This window comes from Macrotis lagotis, chromosome 4 (assembly GCF_037893015.1).
Source record: "Macrotis lagotis isolate mMagLag1 chromosome 4, bilby.v1.9.chrom.fasta, whole genome shotgun sequence".
Classification (NCBI taxonomy): domain Eukaryota; kingdom Metazoa; phylum Chordata; class Mammalia; order Peramelemorphia; family Peramelidae; genus Macrotis; species Macrotis lagotis.
The window spans coordinates 207,946,432-207,962,060 of NC_133661.1; the positions used below are offsets into that span (position 1 = coordinate 207,946,432).

At 38.6% G+C, this 15,629-nt stretch overlaps 1 protein-coding gene across 1 annotated transcript in view; it reads right to left on the reverse strand.

The window, feature by feature from the left end:
- Positions 1–780: 780 nt before the first annotated feature.
- Positions 781–15,629, reverse strand: part of NPAS3 (neuronal PAS domain protein 3) — a 1,122,614-nt gene continuing 1,107,765 nt past the window's right edge. Inside the window, 3 exon segments of the mRNA XM_074235345.1 lie at positions 781–4,259; positions 4,261–5,131; positions 12,507–12,622. Of these exon segments, the coding sequence (XP_074091446.1) occupies positions 3,773–4,259; positions 4,261–5,131; positions 12,507–12,622 (1,474 nt within the window). The 3' untranslated portion in view covers positions 781–3,772.

Consider the following 15,629-nt stretch of genomic DNA (forward strand, 5'->3'; position numbering starts at 1 on the left):
TGTACCTGTACAAACCTCCACAGAGAATGAAGAAACATCAGGGTTGCTTCCACCCTGCTAGCTAGCTTTGGGAAACAGACAGTCTTTCTTTTGTTTTTAAGGATTTGGGGAACTGATCCACCTTAAGTGAAGAGGCAGCAAGTCTGGCCAATAACCATGAAGGAAACCAAGTAACACTTTTTCACTAATCTAGAGGAAGAAAACAGTATTTAGAGAAGAAAGAAGATATATAAGTGATGGAACAGTTGGTTATACATTATAGATTGTAATAAATGAAAATATCGAGTGCATTTTACGTGATTAATGTATGAAAACTGCCTTCACCTACTGTGCATTAATCAAGAAAAAATGCACACTTTCCATAGCAGTTAATGTTGCAGGCCCATTATTCAGCTCTGATAATGTGCATAATAATGCTCAGTATGACAATGAGTTGGGGTAGCTGAGAATTTAGGATGGTTGCAAGTTTGGTGTAGTATTTGGATTAGCATCTTAGCTCTCGCCTTGTCAGCTTTGTTGGTACAAGAGTTAATTACATATATATGTACATGTGTGTGTGTGTATACACACACACATGTATGTATATATATTTTTAAACTAGCCAAAAAATATCTAGCCATTGCCACTTTTTTTGCTTTTGCTTTTTTTTTTTTTAATCAATGACCAAGGTACCTGCTTAAACAAATACTACCAGCACTCATTAGTCAGGATGGTTACATGTAAAAGAAATGATGCCAGATAGTAACAAATCCAAGAGAAGTTTATTATGAAAATGGCACCTGCGGATGAAAAAATTAAGTTACATAAAGACAACCATGTATGTGACATGTATGAGGATCTACAAAAGTATAAAAAGAACCCTGTTGTAAATGAAGTATGTACATTTCTGATTTGCAGCATTATCAATGGTCAATGAAAAAAAATGTCTCAAAATAAGCCAGGCACTCAAGAAGTTAGATTCGGTTAGCTTAACACAAAATAAATGTACCATAGCTGTCACTTTTTAACATTTTAATTTTTTTTTTATATCGTAGAGTTGGTAACACCGCTAAGATTTATACGAACAGAATATCCCTTTCCCCATTATTCAGCTACTTGGCACCAGTCTCCTCATAAAAGATTTCATATATTTGTACAAGAAATAGTTAAAAACACAGACACAGTCTTCACAGGTAATGAAGTTTTTTTTTTCATTTTGTAATTTTAAACACTATGGATTTAGACAGCAGCTGTGATTATCTGTTAGTTTAAATCACCAGAAATCATTTTGACACAACACAGAAACATTTATAAAAAAAAAACAAAAAACAAAAACAAAACAACAGCTGTCTAGCTGTTCTTTGTAGCTGATAGGTGCATTCCTTTGATTGTTCAATAGCTAGAATAGAGCTTCCAAAATTAAACTTTAAATTTCTCAATCAGCTTTCTTGGCTTTTTTAAACCTACTTTAATCCTTCAAATATAACCTTTATAAAGTTTGTCATTAAAATTTTGTGGCATCCAATTTTTTTTTTTTGCTATTATTCCAAGGTGGGTTAGGCCTAATGCCTCAAATTCAAAGCTACAAGAGGAATTGGCTTAACCCAGTAACACTTAAAAGACAGACGAGTTACTAGATTAGCATTGCACACATAAGCAAATATACATGACAATCCTAAGCTCAGTTTCCCTTTAATAGTGTTGGTTGACCTTTTGAAAGAATATTCTACCTCACTGGTAATTATTCTATAGATTGCTCCATCGGCCAAGCTGGGAGAAAACCAAAGAAAAGCACCCTCTGCTTACATTTAGAGCACAAGGGACTCTGGGAATGTTAACAACTGAGGCTATATGGCATCAATTTGTTTAATAAATCTGAGCATCACTCTTCAGTGCATTGCATAGTGCACTTGAAGAGTAAGTCATACCCAGAATTCCTCTGTGGGAAAAAAAATGGCTCCATTAACCTTGAGCTAGTTAAGAGTCTTTTTATCTCTGAGAATGAAAAGGGGGTGGGGAAGTTTGGAGGAAGGAAAGAGGGAGAGAAAAGGGGAGACAAAAGAGGAAGAGAAAGGAAAGGAGCGGTGGGAGAATATACAACAGCAAAGCAACAGCAGAAATGAAAGAAGGTATCCAGACAGTGGAAGCAGCATAAGGTGACGTTACAGAGGAAGGCCACCACACAAAAAACCACTAACCCCCAAGAATCACTGGTTCACTAGGACTGCAGGAATGGGACTTGACCACTCCAGACTAGAGATAAAGCACAGAGAAGACAAAGGACAAAACAACTACATTAGCTTAGTATATACTGCATATAGTAACACACATTGAAACTGCAATGACAGCCAAGGACACGTACACATTGTACACATTACAGTTCTTACATCTGTTATTAGATGCCTTAACAAACAGCTGCCAAAGATGGAGTGGAAGAAGAATTTATACTTGACAGTCATTTGGAGTGTTTGACACTACACCGTGATTTCTGGCAACAAAGACAAAATAGGAGATTTCTTTTCTTTTACTTAATGTGCAGTTTTCAGTTGTAGTTATCTATTTGAAGCTTATTAACCCATTCTTTAGTTTTTTAAAACATATTGGTTTCAACACTAAAAAGAAGAGAACAAAAAAAAATTGGCAAAACCAAATCAACCCCCCCAAAATACAACCTTCCCTCTATAGCAACAAATGAAAAAAATGTTAAATATTTTTCTTCCTTTTTTACTCCAAAGTGTTATCCAAAGTTGTAAAATTAGCCTCAGTTAGACTGAGAAAAAAAAAGGAAAAGAGAACAACGGAACACAGTATGCACCTAAAACTGCTCCTCAAGTCAGTTTAATTGAGTTTTCTGAAAGCGCTTTTTAAAAAAGGCTTTACTGACCCATTAAATTTAATGTGAGGCTATGTTTGTTAGTTGGGAGGTAAAAAATTTAAGTCCTGCAGCAAATGTTAATGAGGGCTTTGTCTTAACTAACCAAGGAGACTGCAGCAACTGACTACAGACCAGGACAGAACACATGCCTTTCCAAAACCCAGCCCACTGAGCTGCATTTTGTATGAAGACGTTACAGATTAATAAATGATAGCACCATGGTTTTAGAAATTAAGTTAATGTTTCAGTAATTAACATTTAGTCCAACTTTTTTTTTAAACATTCTAGTCACAGGCCAGAAATTAAGTTTTTAAGAACCCAAATTATTTTTATGTGCAAGTAAGAAAATCTTAACCATAAAAAGAGAATTAAATTCTGCATAAAATTCTAAAATACTATCCCCTATTTTTAAAGGAATTAGGAACAAAAACCCCATTTCATTTGACTTAGTCAAACAGGGCACATTGTATATGCTTGTCTCTTTCAATCTTGATCACATCAAGATCTTGATGAAGGAAAAAAACCAATGGTTGTCACTTTTTAAAATCTCTTTACCACAACACTGAGTATTCTATGGCAGAGGCATTCTCACATTAAAGGCATCTCAATGAAGATGCAAAGGAAAAAAAAAATAAAACAAACACACACACACACATCTCAGAAGAAGACAAAAATGGCAGGCAACTGGTACTCTGACCCTCTGGAGGCAAAAAAAAAAATTAAAAAATTAAAAAGTATCTTTTTTTATATTAAAGAATGTCAAGTTAACGAGAAAGGGTACGGAATGGGGGAACACATCGTGTTGGAGAGAATAAGCTGACCTGCTGAAATTCAAAGTGCTAGAATTAAGGGTCTAAATTAAAACATAGTCTATGCCTCGAGAGTGTAACACTGGAAACACAGTAATGTGGTCATGTCTCAATCCTCTTTCCGCTCCAGAGTCTGTGTAGTGTGAATCCCATTGCTGTACACAGGAAATGGAAGAGTGGAAAAAAGTCCCTCAGCCGTGGTGAAGACGTTCCCCGCCGGCATTTGGGTCAGGCTGGCCCCGCTCACCGCGCTCCCGAAGGGGCCCGACATGTTGAGTCGGTGGACGTGGTGGTAGAGCATCTCCATCGGGGTCTTGGGATCCAGGCCGAAGCCGGGGCTGTTGACGTCGACAAAGTTCACCGCGTGGGCGTTGGGGAGCAGGTTGCCTTGCATGGCCAAGGTCACCTCGGCGGGCGCGTAGCGGATCGTGCCAGTGGTGTAGACCCTCTGGGCGGCCGTGCTGGTGGCGGAGAGGGTGCCCGTGACCCTGTGGACCAGGGGCAGCACCACGTTGCCCGCCTGCAGCCTCTGCAGGGCCTCCAGGTCCCCGGTGTACAACAGAGAGTTGGAGGACGCGCCGGGGCCGCCCCCGCCGCCCCCCCCCGCCGCCCCCGCCGCCGCCCCCTCCGGGGTGCTTTGTCCCGGGGGGGACGCGGACAGCGGGGGGCGACAGGGGGTCGGAGGAGACGGGGGCCAAGGCCGAGTTGGATGAGGTGCTGAACTGAGATTTGCGGCTGGCAGTGCTCTCGGTCCCCGGCGGGGTGAGGACAGAGTCTGGAATGGAGACGTGTAAACTACTGCTGGCTTGGGGGGAAGGGAAGTGCTCGGAGTTGGGGGGCTTGGTCATACTGTAGGGCGATTCGTTCCTTGAGATTTCCCGGTTGGGCGGGTAATTCCAAATACTGCTATCGTTATCAAAATTGATAGGTTCTGAGATCTCAGTTTTGATTTTGAGCACTGAGGCACTGTTTGGTGAGGAGAGCAGCTGCGGCGGGTCCACCAGCGCGCCGCCGTCCAGCCCGCCGGGGCTCGAGGCGCTGGACAGCCGGCGGCGGCTCAGGCTGCCCCCCTTCTGCTTTTTCCTCCTCTTCTTGCGCTTCTGGTGCTTGCTGGAAGACTGGGCGCCGGCCTCGGCCGCGCTGTCCGAGTCCTTGGCGCTGTCCGAGGTCAGCGACTCGCAGTTCTGCAGCCGCAGGTCCGTCTCGCTCTCCACGTAGCGCTCCACCTTGATCTGCATGGAGCCCAGCGCGCCGAAGCTGTCTTCCGCGGCCTTCTGGCTCTCAAAGTCCGAGTTCTCGAAGCTGTCGTCGCTGTCCCGGCTGTCCTGGTTGCTGGAGCTGTTGCCGTCCTCGTTACAGTTCATCTCGTTGTCCGACTGGTGGCCGGACTTCTTGCGGTCGGACTCGGGGTCCTCGCTGTTCTCCGACTGGTTCCCCTTCTCGTCGGACTTGGAGTTTTCGTTGTCCTCTGGGGAGGGGAGGGGAGGGGAGGGGAAAGAAGAGCAGAGTGAGAACGTTAAATAGGGGCCAGAATCACCCTTTGAAGGAGGAGCCCCAAGCAAAAAAAAAACCAAACAATCCTTTTTCTGGGGTTACCTTGGACAGCGCTCTCCCACCTACTTGGAAGGTGGCAGGTGTCGGATCACTAACTCAAAAGACTGGCAAAAGGCAACGGAAATGTATTGGAACTGACATTAGATTGGGAATCAAGTGTCGGCTGTGTTCCGGGGGGGGGGGGGCAAGTCACTTAACCTCTTCAGGCCCTCGGTCTCTGCTTCTTACCACCTGTGTCACTTGGGGCAAATCCCCTGACCTAAGTGGGCCTCAGTCACCTCATCTGTAAAATGAAGTTGGACTACATGACCTTCGAGGTCTCATTCTAGTTTTAAATCTCAAAGATTTAAGGCTGGAGGTCTTGTCATAACCTCTGACTGTGGAAACCTCTTTTTGCGATTTAATGAACCAGAGCAGATTTGGGTTAGGTTCCTAAAGCTCAAATGGCTTTATTCTTCATTTTTAAAGGCCTCTATTTATTTTTGCTCTTGCATTCAGTTCGTCTTTATCATCAAAGATGTTCATAACCTTTCATATGGAAAAGCAGTTCTCAGCCAAAAGTCTTGATCTTGTTATGAATCAATTAGGCCAATCCAAAAACTTACTAAGTATATATCATGTAGAGTAGCTTCCTCAGATCACTTAATTGTGTTGTAAACAGCTCTAGAAAAAGGAGATGGACAGTCTATCTTTATCTTTCTCTTTTCTCTGATAGGAAAAATATTCTGAAATATAAAGTTTCATTTAACATGCTCTATTGGTCAGCACCTTGGGTCCCTCAGGAAGGAACGAAATGAGGTAGGTGGTTAGTCATGTTTCCATCTAGAAGCTCTGAAAATAGAGCAATCAGTCTTAGAGAGGAGAACTTCAGGACAAAGAGGAAGACAAGGGGGGGGGGAGCAAGGAAAAGAAGCAAGATAGGAAAAGGCAGTTATTCCACAAAGTAGATTCCATTCATGAGTGCCTTTAAAGTTTAAAATGGCAACTCCATGTGTTATCAGTCAGTTAATAAATATATATTAAGCATCTTGCCAGGACTGGAATCAAACAGAAATATGGGGTTCATAGGTATATGGAGTTTAGGGAAAGTCTATTCACCTCATTTGTCCTCTTTATGCTTTTTTTTTCAAACTTGCTAATGAAAAACTCACCTTGCCTGGATAATCTATGAACTCTTCAAGGGGTAGGTGAATTTTAGGACTAAGCTATTGTCCTCCTCTAAAGACTTCCTTTTGCAGTCTCATTTTGGCATGGATCACAGAATCATTGTTCCAAAGCTGCAAAGGACTGGAGAGATCATCTAATTCAGTTCTCTCATTTTTATAGCTAAGGAAACTATGGCTAAGAGAAGTAAAATGACTTGCCTAAAAATCACACAGGTAGTAAAGATTTAGAGTCAGATGCTGTGGATCCTTTCACATATGCTATGCTACTCTCCCTGTCCCCACACTTTTACTCCAAATATTCACCATATTGGTTTACTTTTCTTTCTTTTTAGATATTTTACTAATAAATACTTAAGATGAAATTCATAAACTCTACATGAAAGTCCTTATTTCTTAAAAAAGAACTCAAAACAAAACCTAGAGCTCTCCAGCTCTACAATATATTATCTAATTGTATAAAGAGAAGTACTGATGATGATGATGATTCTCAAAGGCCATAATATATCTGGCAGAAGCATGACAAACATGTGAATTAGATTTGAGTGAGGGGGGATTGTGCTAAGTCACCAGTCTTGCTTTCTCCTCCAGAATCATTCTGGATCCAGTGATCAGATTTGAATTAGGAGACTGGAGATGACCCTGGATGTGAGGTAATCAGGGCAAAGTGACTTGCCCAAGGTCAGGCAAGCTAGTGTCAAATGTCTGAGGCCAGATTCAAACTCCCTGTCCTCCTGACTCTCAGACCAGTGCTATACATTTCACTACTTAGCTGCCTAGAAGTGCTAGGATTCCTCAGCATAGGGAATTCTTGTTTTGGGAGCTCCTGCTACCTATGCATATCATAATCCTTCAGTGATTTAATAGTGTGACATATAGAGGTTGTGACTTGTCCAAGGTCACACAGCTAGTAAATATGCTGGACAGAATTTGAAAACAAGTCTTCTTGCTTCCAAACTTAGTATTTGATTATGCTCTACACTATGTGTTTCTTAAACCTTGTCTTTATTGACTAATCCAAACCATCATGGGATGTTTTAAATTCTCTTAATGAGATCTCAGTTATTCAGCTCATAGAAACTTTGAAGTAAAGTGAACATTTTTTTTTTGATGAGGGGAAGTAATTTTGACCCCCACGTACTCATGCTTTATAAATATACAAATGGGAAGTAAGCAGTTATTCAGGTATAAAATTTTACTTATTGTGCAACAAGGATAGCAACAACAACACACAATTGGGGAGAGGAATTTTCTTGATCTTTCTGGAAGTCTGGTTTTATATGTATGTATGTCTCCCCAACCTCAACTTTGGTTCTTTTTTTTTTAAATGTATTTTTTAAAAAATGATGAGTTTATAGACAACTCCAATGAGGGAGATGTGAAAGACAATATATCCACCTACATACATAGTTCTATAGATTATAAAGGCAAGATAAGTTTGTAGGGGGATTAAAAGCATAAAGAACAACAAATGAGAAAAATAGGCTTTTTTTCTAAATACATTCACTTCCACAAGGCACCTCCATGTGTGTGTATGCATATATATATATATATATATATATATATATATATATGAATTTGATGTTTTTGTCATAGCTAACATTTTCCTTTAAATTTTTTTCCTTTTTTATTCAGGTCCACCCAAAATGTGATTTTATGGTGTTTTTTTGAAAGGTGGAAGACTGACTTAATATCTATTCACAGACCCTGCTTGACATGAAGTTGGTTCTTATGTCCAGCACTAAGAACCAAAGTGTCTGAATGACTATCTATTGTTTTATATATATATATATGTATATGTAAAATATGTATAAATATGCATATGTATACATACACACACACATATATATAATGTATTTTTTAAAAAATGATGAGTTTTTAGAAATCTCTAATGAGGGAGATGTGAAAGACAGAATCCATTTCTTCCAAAATGGGCTTTCTGGAGAACTAAACAAATTGGTACCTCCTACATGAGGCTTTTCCTGATACCTGTTGTTGCAATGTGTCTACTACCTCTCTTTTTAAAAAATTGCCTTATATTGCTTTTTTTTATATGTTTATTTTATGATTTCTTTGAGCATGGAGACTTTTCATTTTTGACTTTCTATCTCCAGTCAAATACCACAGTGCTTAAATTATTGTTAATCGATTGGCTGAAAAAAGCAAATCATGCCTGAATTTCTCTTTAAATAACTTCTTTTTCCTGATATACAGATAATTATTTACATGAATGTATGTATTCCTTCTACTATTATTACTACTGCTTCATATTGTCTAATGCCTTGGTTGTAAAGTACTCTAATAGAATGGTAGCTCCCTGAGGGCAGAGTTAGGTTTATGTCCCTCTTGCCTAACAAAGTGTGTGATAGGTTGCTTAACAAATACTTGTTGATTGACTCATGGATTACTTTCACATTGCCTCACTTCATCTTTCCAACAAGCTGTGAGGTAGGCAGGCCAGACACTATTATCTCCACTTCTGATTTCATGGGTTGCAGCTGCCTCTAACTTAACAGAGAACAAGAATGAGAGAGAGTTGCAATATAAAGAAGGGAGGTATGAATGAACTGTGACAAGCATTGTTGGAGGAAGTGTTCACATTGATAAGCTCACTGTTCCATTTAGGAATTATGAATGTCTTGCTATAGCAAAGTCAAACAATCAAGGTATTAAGTGCAAGATGTTGGGTTTAATGAGACAAACATTAAAAATCCCTGCCTTCAAGGAGTTTAAATTGGAGGGGATAATATGTGCACATAAAAGTATATAAAGATAATAGGAAGGCATTAGAATCTGGGGAGGGGACTTAGGGAGTCCAGGAATATCTCATGAAGATGACATGAAGCTGAATTTTGAGGAAAACCAAGGCTTTGATCACCCTAGATACCAAGTCTGTTCTTTGTGTCCTTTAATATTGAGGGAAGAGATAATGTTGCTGAATGGCAAGGTGGCAGTTGATCTGAAGTCATGAAGACCTGAGTTCAGATCTAATCTCAGACATACTAGTGATTCAAGGCAAATTATTTAACCTTAGCTTCCTCCTGTAAATTGGGGATAACAGGGATATCTATCTCTTAAGAGAGATAAACTGTGAAGATCAAATGGAAAAATGCATAAAATATTTAGAACAATGACTGGAAAGCTATATATAATGTTAGCTACTATTATTTTTAGATGTCTTAGGATATCTAGGAGCCTCTAAAATACTAGAGAAGTTTCTATCTTATTTCTATGGTGATGACATAATATTTCATATATATATATATATATATATATATATATATATATATATACACCCATGCCAACTGGGTATATATGTAAATTTATAAGTGGTTATATACTATAAATAATGTGTAAATAATAAATAAATATAGCAAATATACTTGTGCATAGTTACATGTGATATATATATAATATATAATTAGTATAGTATACAAGACATATCTCATATAACAATTTTAACTATACTATTACATATAATATATATACATATACTATAATTCATATGTTTTATATATATATATGTGTACATTAAGATAAGAAGATAAGAATTAGCCTCTGTACCCCCTCCCATGTCTTTAAGATAGGAGAACTTTCTGCAGATATTTCCATCAAAGAAAATCTGGAGTGACATATTTGACATTTATCTTTTCATCAGGGTATAGGACACACACAAAAAAATTGGGAATGACATTGTTATAACCATCAAACAAAATTCCTAATTGTATCAAAGTTTTTTTTGACTTAGCTTGGTCTGAATTTTAATAGTACAGCGCCCCCCCCATATATATATATATGTATATATATACATATATATATATATAAACCTACGCTCTATTAAAAATCCTCGCATTGGAACCTATTATAATCCAACGTGGTATTTGGAGACATGCCCATTCTAAGGGAACTATTCCCACTGGATTGAGATCTCAGTGACCTAGGATGGGTTTGGGGAATCTGATCTCTGGAATATTTTGTCTTGTAAATGTGATCTCATGCTTTCCACCCAGAATTTCATAGCAAGAGGAAACAATTCTATCTCATAGAGATTAGAATTTAGTGAGAAGGATTGCCATAATCTCCCTTCCTCACCTACCAAAATCTGCATTAAGTCAACTGGGTTCTGTCATAAAACCTATGTACTAAGTGAGAACATAGGATTATAAAATTATTCAGAAGGATCTCAGAAACCATCCTGTCCAACTCTATCGGTCTATAAGTATTTATTAAAGACATACTAGGAGGCAGGCACTATCCTAAGCAATGGAGATACAACAGAAAGGGCAAAGATAGTACCTGCCCTCAAGCAGCTCATTATCTTATTTTATGGTTGAGAAAATTGATATTCAGTGTTAAGTGAGTATCTATAATAATTCAGGCAAGTATCAAAGATAGGATTTGAATGCAGATCTTCTGACCCCCAGAGTCAGTGAACTTTCTCTCATATTACAGTTGCAAGAACTGTCTTAAAATTTACAGCAAAACCCTGTGGATATACCAGGTGTCTGGATTTTGGGGGGGCAGTGGAGGGAGACATATCCCCTAAAGGCACCTGGAGTGACCTATCTCTAGCATATCAGCATCATCTTTGAGGTCCATGGCCAGGATTCAGAGGCACCCTAGTTGCCATTCTTAGGACATTTGTATTTTACCATATCCAAGTGCCTGGAATTGGAAATGAGATGTTAAAAATCCATATCATGCCAGAGAAGGGAGAATGAAGAAGATGCTTGCTCCATCAGGATGAATTGGAGTCTTCTTGTTTGGGGGAGAAAACAAGGAATTATCTTATTTTTACTCTGCTCCCAAAGAGCAATTCAGGAAGCACTTATCAAAGAAAAAAGCAAAATGGGAAAAGATAGTATTCCCTTGCATGGAATTAAGCTATAAGATACATTTATATCTTTTGGAGCAAGAAGTCCTTAGGTACAATTAGTTATTTCAACTTAAGGGTCTCACTGCCAGTTGTGATTGGTGCTTTGGTGGGGATATTAATATTTTAGTAATTAAGCTAAGTACTATCTTAATGGCAATAAAAAAAAACTAGGCGAGGTTGCTTACTTCAAGAGGGTAAACTGTTGGGTGACCAGGTAGGGTGGGAAGAAGGGGGGGGGGGAAGATGGGGGCTTCATTCTATATCAGGGTTGCTAGCACAGCACTGAAATAACTTAATAAATAATTGTAAATCTTTTCATTTCTCCCTTTTCAGATGAGTTCATCTTCTTAATCTGCCCTGTTGCAGGAGTTTGTAAAAGCAAGACTCAAAATCATGGATTCAACTGCCTTGGGTTCCTACAACCCAACAATAACTGACGCTTAAAATGAAATAATAAAACAATTAAGATTTATATAATGCTTACTATTAATTTATCATTATTATTTCACTTGATCTTCATAACAACCCTGGGAAGTAGGTACTATTATTATTCCCCATTTTGCAGATGTGGAAACTTAGGCAAATAGAGGTTAAGGGACCTGTGAAGAGCCACAAAGCTAGGAAGCATCTGAGGTCAAATTTGAACTCAGGTCTTCCTTACTCCAGTGCTCTATCCATTCAAGATTTGAAAAGCATCTGATTTATATCATCACATTTGAAAAGTCTTGACTCCATTTGAGATTTTCTTGACTGGATGTTTTGGATGGCTTGGATACAGGATTGCTTTTGTTATTTCCTTCTTTAGTTCCTTTGATAGATGAGAAAACAATAGATTGAAGTGACTTGCCCAGGGCCACATAGCTAGTAAGTGTCTGAGGTCAGATTTAAGCTCAGATCTTCCTGCCTCTAGGCCCTGTCCACCTAACTGCCAAATTCCCATGATAAATCATGTCCAAAAAATGTATACTGCTCACAGGTAAATACTTTAAGACACTATTATTCCCATATTATGGAAAACTGAGTTTTAGACAGGTTAAGTAAAGTTCCCATGGCCATGACATTAGTAAGTGTCAGAGATTGGGTTAAAATCCAGGACTACAGAGTCAAAGCCACTATTCCAAGATCATTTGTAATATGAGAGGGCTGGACTAGATGACCTCGAAGATCCCTTCTCAGTCTCAATCTATGATCCGTTTTCTAGTTCCCAGAGGAGAAAAGGTGGAGGAAAAAAAAAACAGTCTTTGCCTTACCTGAGTTGTCTTTAGAGTCTGATTCCGAATCGGAGGTCTCTGAGGACTCAGAGGTTTTCTCTGGCAGATGAGGGAGTTGTGCAATATCCATTGGAGTGTCCTTGTACTCTGGGTTACTGTGGAAGAGAAATTAGGGGTAAGTGCAAATCAAAGCTGAATGATATTTTTCAACCTCCCCTTCCCTACTTTCCTGTCCTGAGTAATTGAAGTTAAGAATTTTAATAGAGAAATAAGGATACAAGTCAGTAAAACTTTCCTCTCCACTTGTCACAAAATTTTTTGAACATTTAATTTTGGGATGTGACTCATGTAGAAACATCCTGGTATAAGCACCAGTTAGCTTAATGCTAAGTGAAAACCACAAAAAATATTTTAATAATCAAGAAACTCTGGGGACCGTGAATGTAACACTGAGAACTATATAGCTAGAACTCCCAGTAAAGGATCCAAGGTGAGGAGGGATATATCTCTTCTCAGACTCCTCATGCTTCCACAATCTAAGAGCCCTTGTCATGGACCATTGATGTTGCTGCTCACCTGTTCAGATGTCTAAAGCTATTTGAGGAAGGAAAAAAAAATACCCCTACAACCTTAACAATCTAACTCTATGACAGATGCACAGGTGTACCTTGGGATGCATGCATTATGGCTACCAAACTGTCAACACACCCATTACAATCACATTTTCATCTGTTCATGTGGTGCACACCTGTGGCTTGTTAGCTGGAAACCTGATTGCATTGGAGAAGAATCCCAGTGCAAAAGTGGGCCTGGCAGATCAGATCTGGCCCCATTTGCAGGATTAAAAAAAAGCAACAACTCAGAGTGCTTTCTTTTTATTCTGTGTTAGTTGGGAAGCATGTCTCTTCCATTAAATGGAAACCATTTGGTTCATTTAAGTTGGGAAACTTTTGGGGAAAATTTCAGGGCTGGCTTTACATGTGAGAAACTACTACCACTAACATATTCATAGAGAATTTTATTGTTTCTAGAAACTTTCATAGTATTCTCATCACAACTCTGGGAGGTAGTCAAGGAAGATATTATTACCCCCATTTTATTAATGAGAAAATTCAAGTTCAGCAAAGTAACCTGTCCAAGGTTGCACATGTAATAAGTGATAGAACCAGGGTCTAAATACAAATTTTCTTGAAACTAATCCCATGTCTTAGATTATTCCTCATTCAACCTGTTCCCCTCAAAGCATATAAAAGCATATAAAGCATATAAAATCTTCTCAGTAAAAACTTGTTGACCAACAGCAGTAAGTTCTACTGAATATACTATTAATCCTTTGAACTTAATTCACATTTAAGTCAAAATATCACCCTCATGATGTCATTGGTCCTCTTCAAGAAGGAAGAACAATAACAGAAGGAAGCTATTTTTTTCACTCATTCAATAAATATTTACAATGTGTCTACTATATTCAAGGCACTATGATAGGCTAGTAAGATCAATGCAAAAATAAATGAGAAAGGGTCCAGATCTGAAGGATCTTATCATTTTGCATTGCTAATAGCCCCAGGGGAAGGGGCGGGGACACAGAGAATCAATCTGCCCATCAGTCAGTCAGTCCTTAGTATGAATTATTTTCCTGGAATGCTTCTCTTTTAAAAATTAACTCAGATCTTTTGGTGGAAGGTTGGATAAAATGACTCCTCAAATCTCTCTCATTCATGATGTTTTGTAAGTCAGTAACTACTAGCTGTATTGAGAGAATAGGATTTTGATGGGGTGATGGTAGACCGGGAACTGTTCCCTCCTTCTCTGTGGAAATCAGAATGGAATTTCCTAATTAGCTTTCCCAACCCAGGGCAAGATCACTTGGAACTTTTCTTTCCTTCTCTTTCTTCCTTACTGCTACTCAGATCTTTAAAGAAGAAAAATCAGAAGGAAGATTAAATAAAAGGATTAAATGAAATTTTATGTATGTATATACATGTATATATTATATATATATGTATATGTATATATGGTGTTTTACAAATTTTTAAGTATTTTAAGTGCTAGGCATTATAATGATTGTTACCACCACTACCACCACCACTACTACTACTACTACTACTACTACCACCACCACCACCAGTGGAATGATATTTGTGGACAGAGGGAAGGCAAGATCTCAGAGGTCTTGTAATGCTATTTATGGGGAGGGTAAAAGAGGAAAGGTCAGAAAGAACTTAGAAGTAACAACGGCACAGTACTAGATACTGTGGGGCAGACAGAGATAATCTGGGTCCTATTGCAATTCATAGTTTCAAGGAGAAGAAAAGATAGATTTGAAAAGTATGATTAGTGCTTGATAAATGATTCAGCTAAAGACCAGGATTGGGAGTGAAGATTCAAAACCATGGCATAAGAGAATTAGTTAGAGGAAAGGAGAATGTTTAGCCTAGATGGCTAAGTCTATGATAGCAATTTTTAAGTTTCTTGAACAGTTTTAAGAGGCAGCAGAGAAGTGCACTAGGATTAGAGACAAAAAGAGCCAGATTTGAATCCTGCCCCAGTCTCTTACCAGTTGTGTGACCCTGGGAAAATCTTATCATCTTTCTTGGCTTATTTTGTCATCTGAAAAATGAGGGAGTTGGACAGAAGGATCCCTCTCAACTCCAAATCTATGAGATCAGAAATCTTTCAAAAATCAGTCATATGGAAAAAGAACTAGGTTTGTTCTCCTTGACCTCAGAATAAAGAAGGCTAAGAACAAAAGAAGGCTAAGAACAAAATTGTAGAGGCAGATTTCAATTCAACACAAGGAAGGATTTCCTAAAAGTCAGACTCATCCAAAAACTCCAGTGGGTGACTGACTGCCTTAGGAATGAGTGAATTCACTAGCACTCTTGGAAGATACATTTTCAACTTGATGACCATCTGTTGGGTTGCTGTGGAGGAGATCCCTACTGAGACATAGATTGGACTAGATGTCTACTGAGATCCCTGAGAACTTTAAGGTGCTAGGATTCTATCCTCAAAAGAAGATCCTGGGAGGGAAAAATTCCTTGAAAGAGAACAATGAGATAATAGTAGTCTGGCTATCATGACTTATATAAAAACCAATTCAATAGTATGATTATCTCAGTTATAGAAACCTGCATTTTCTGATATCTGATATAACTCTTA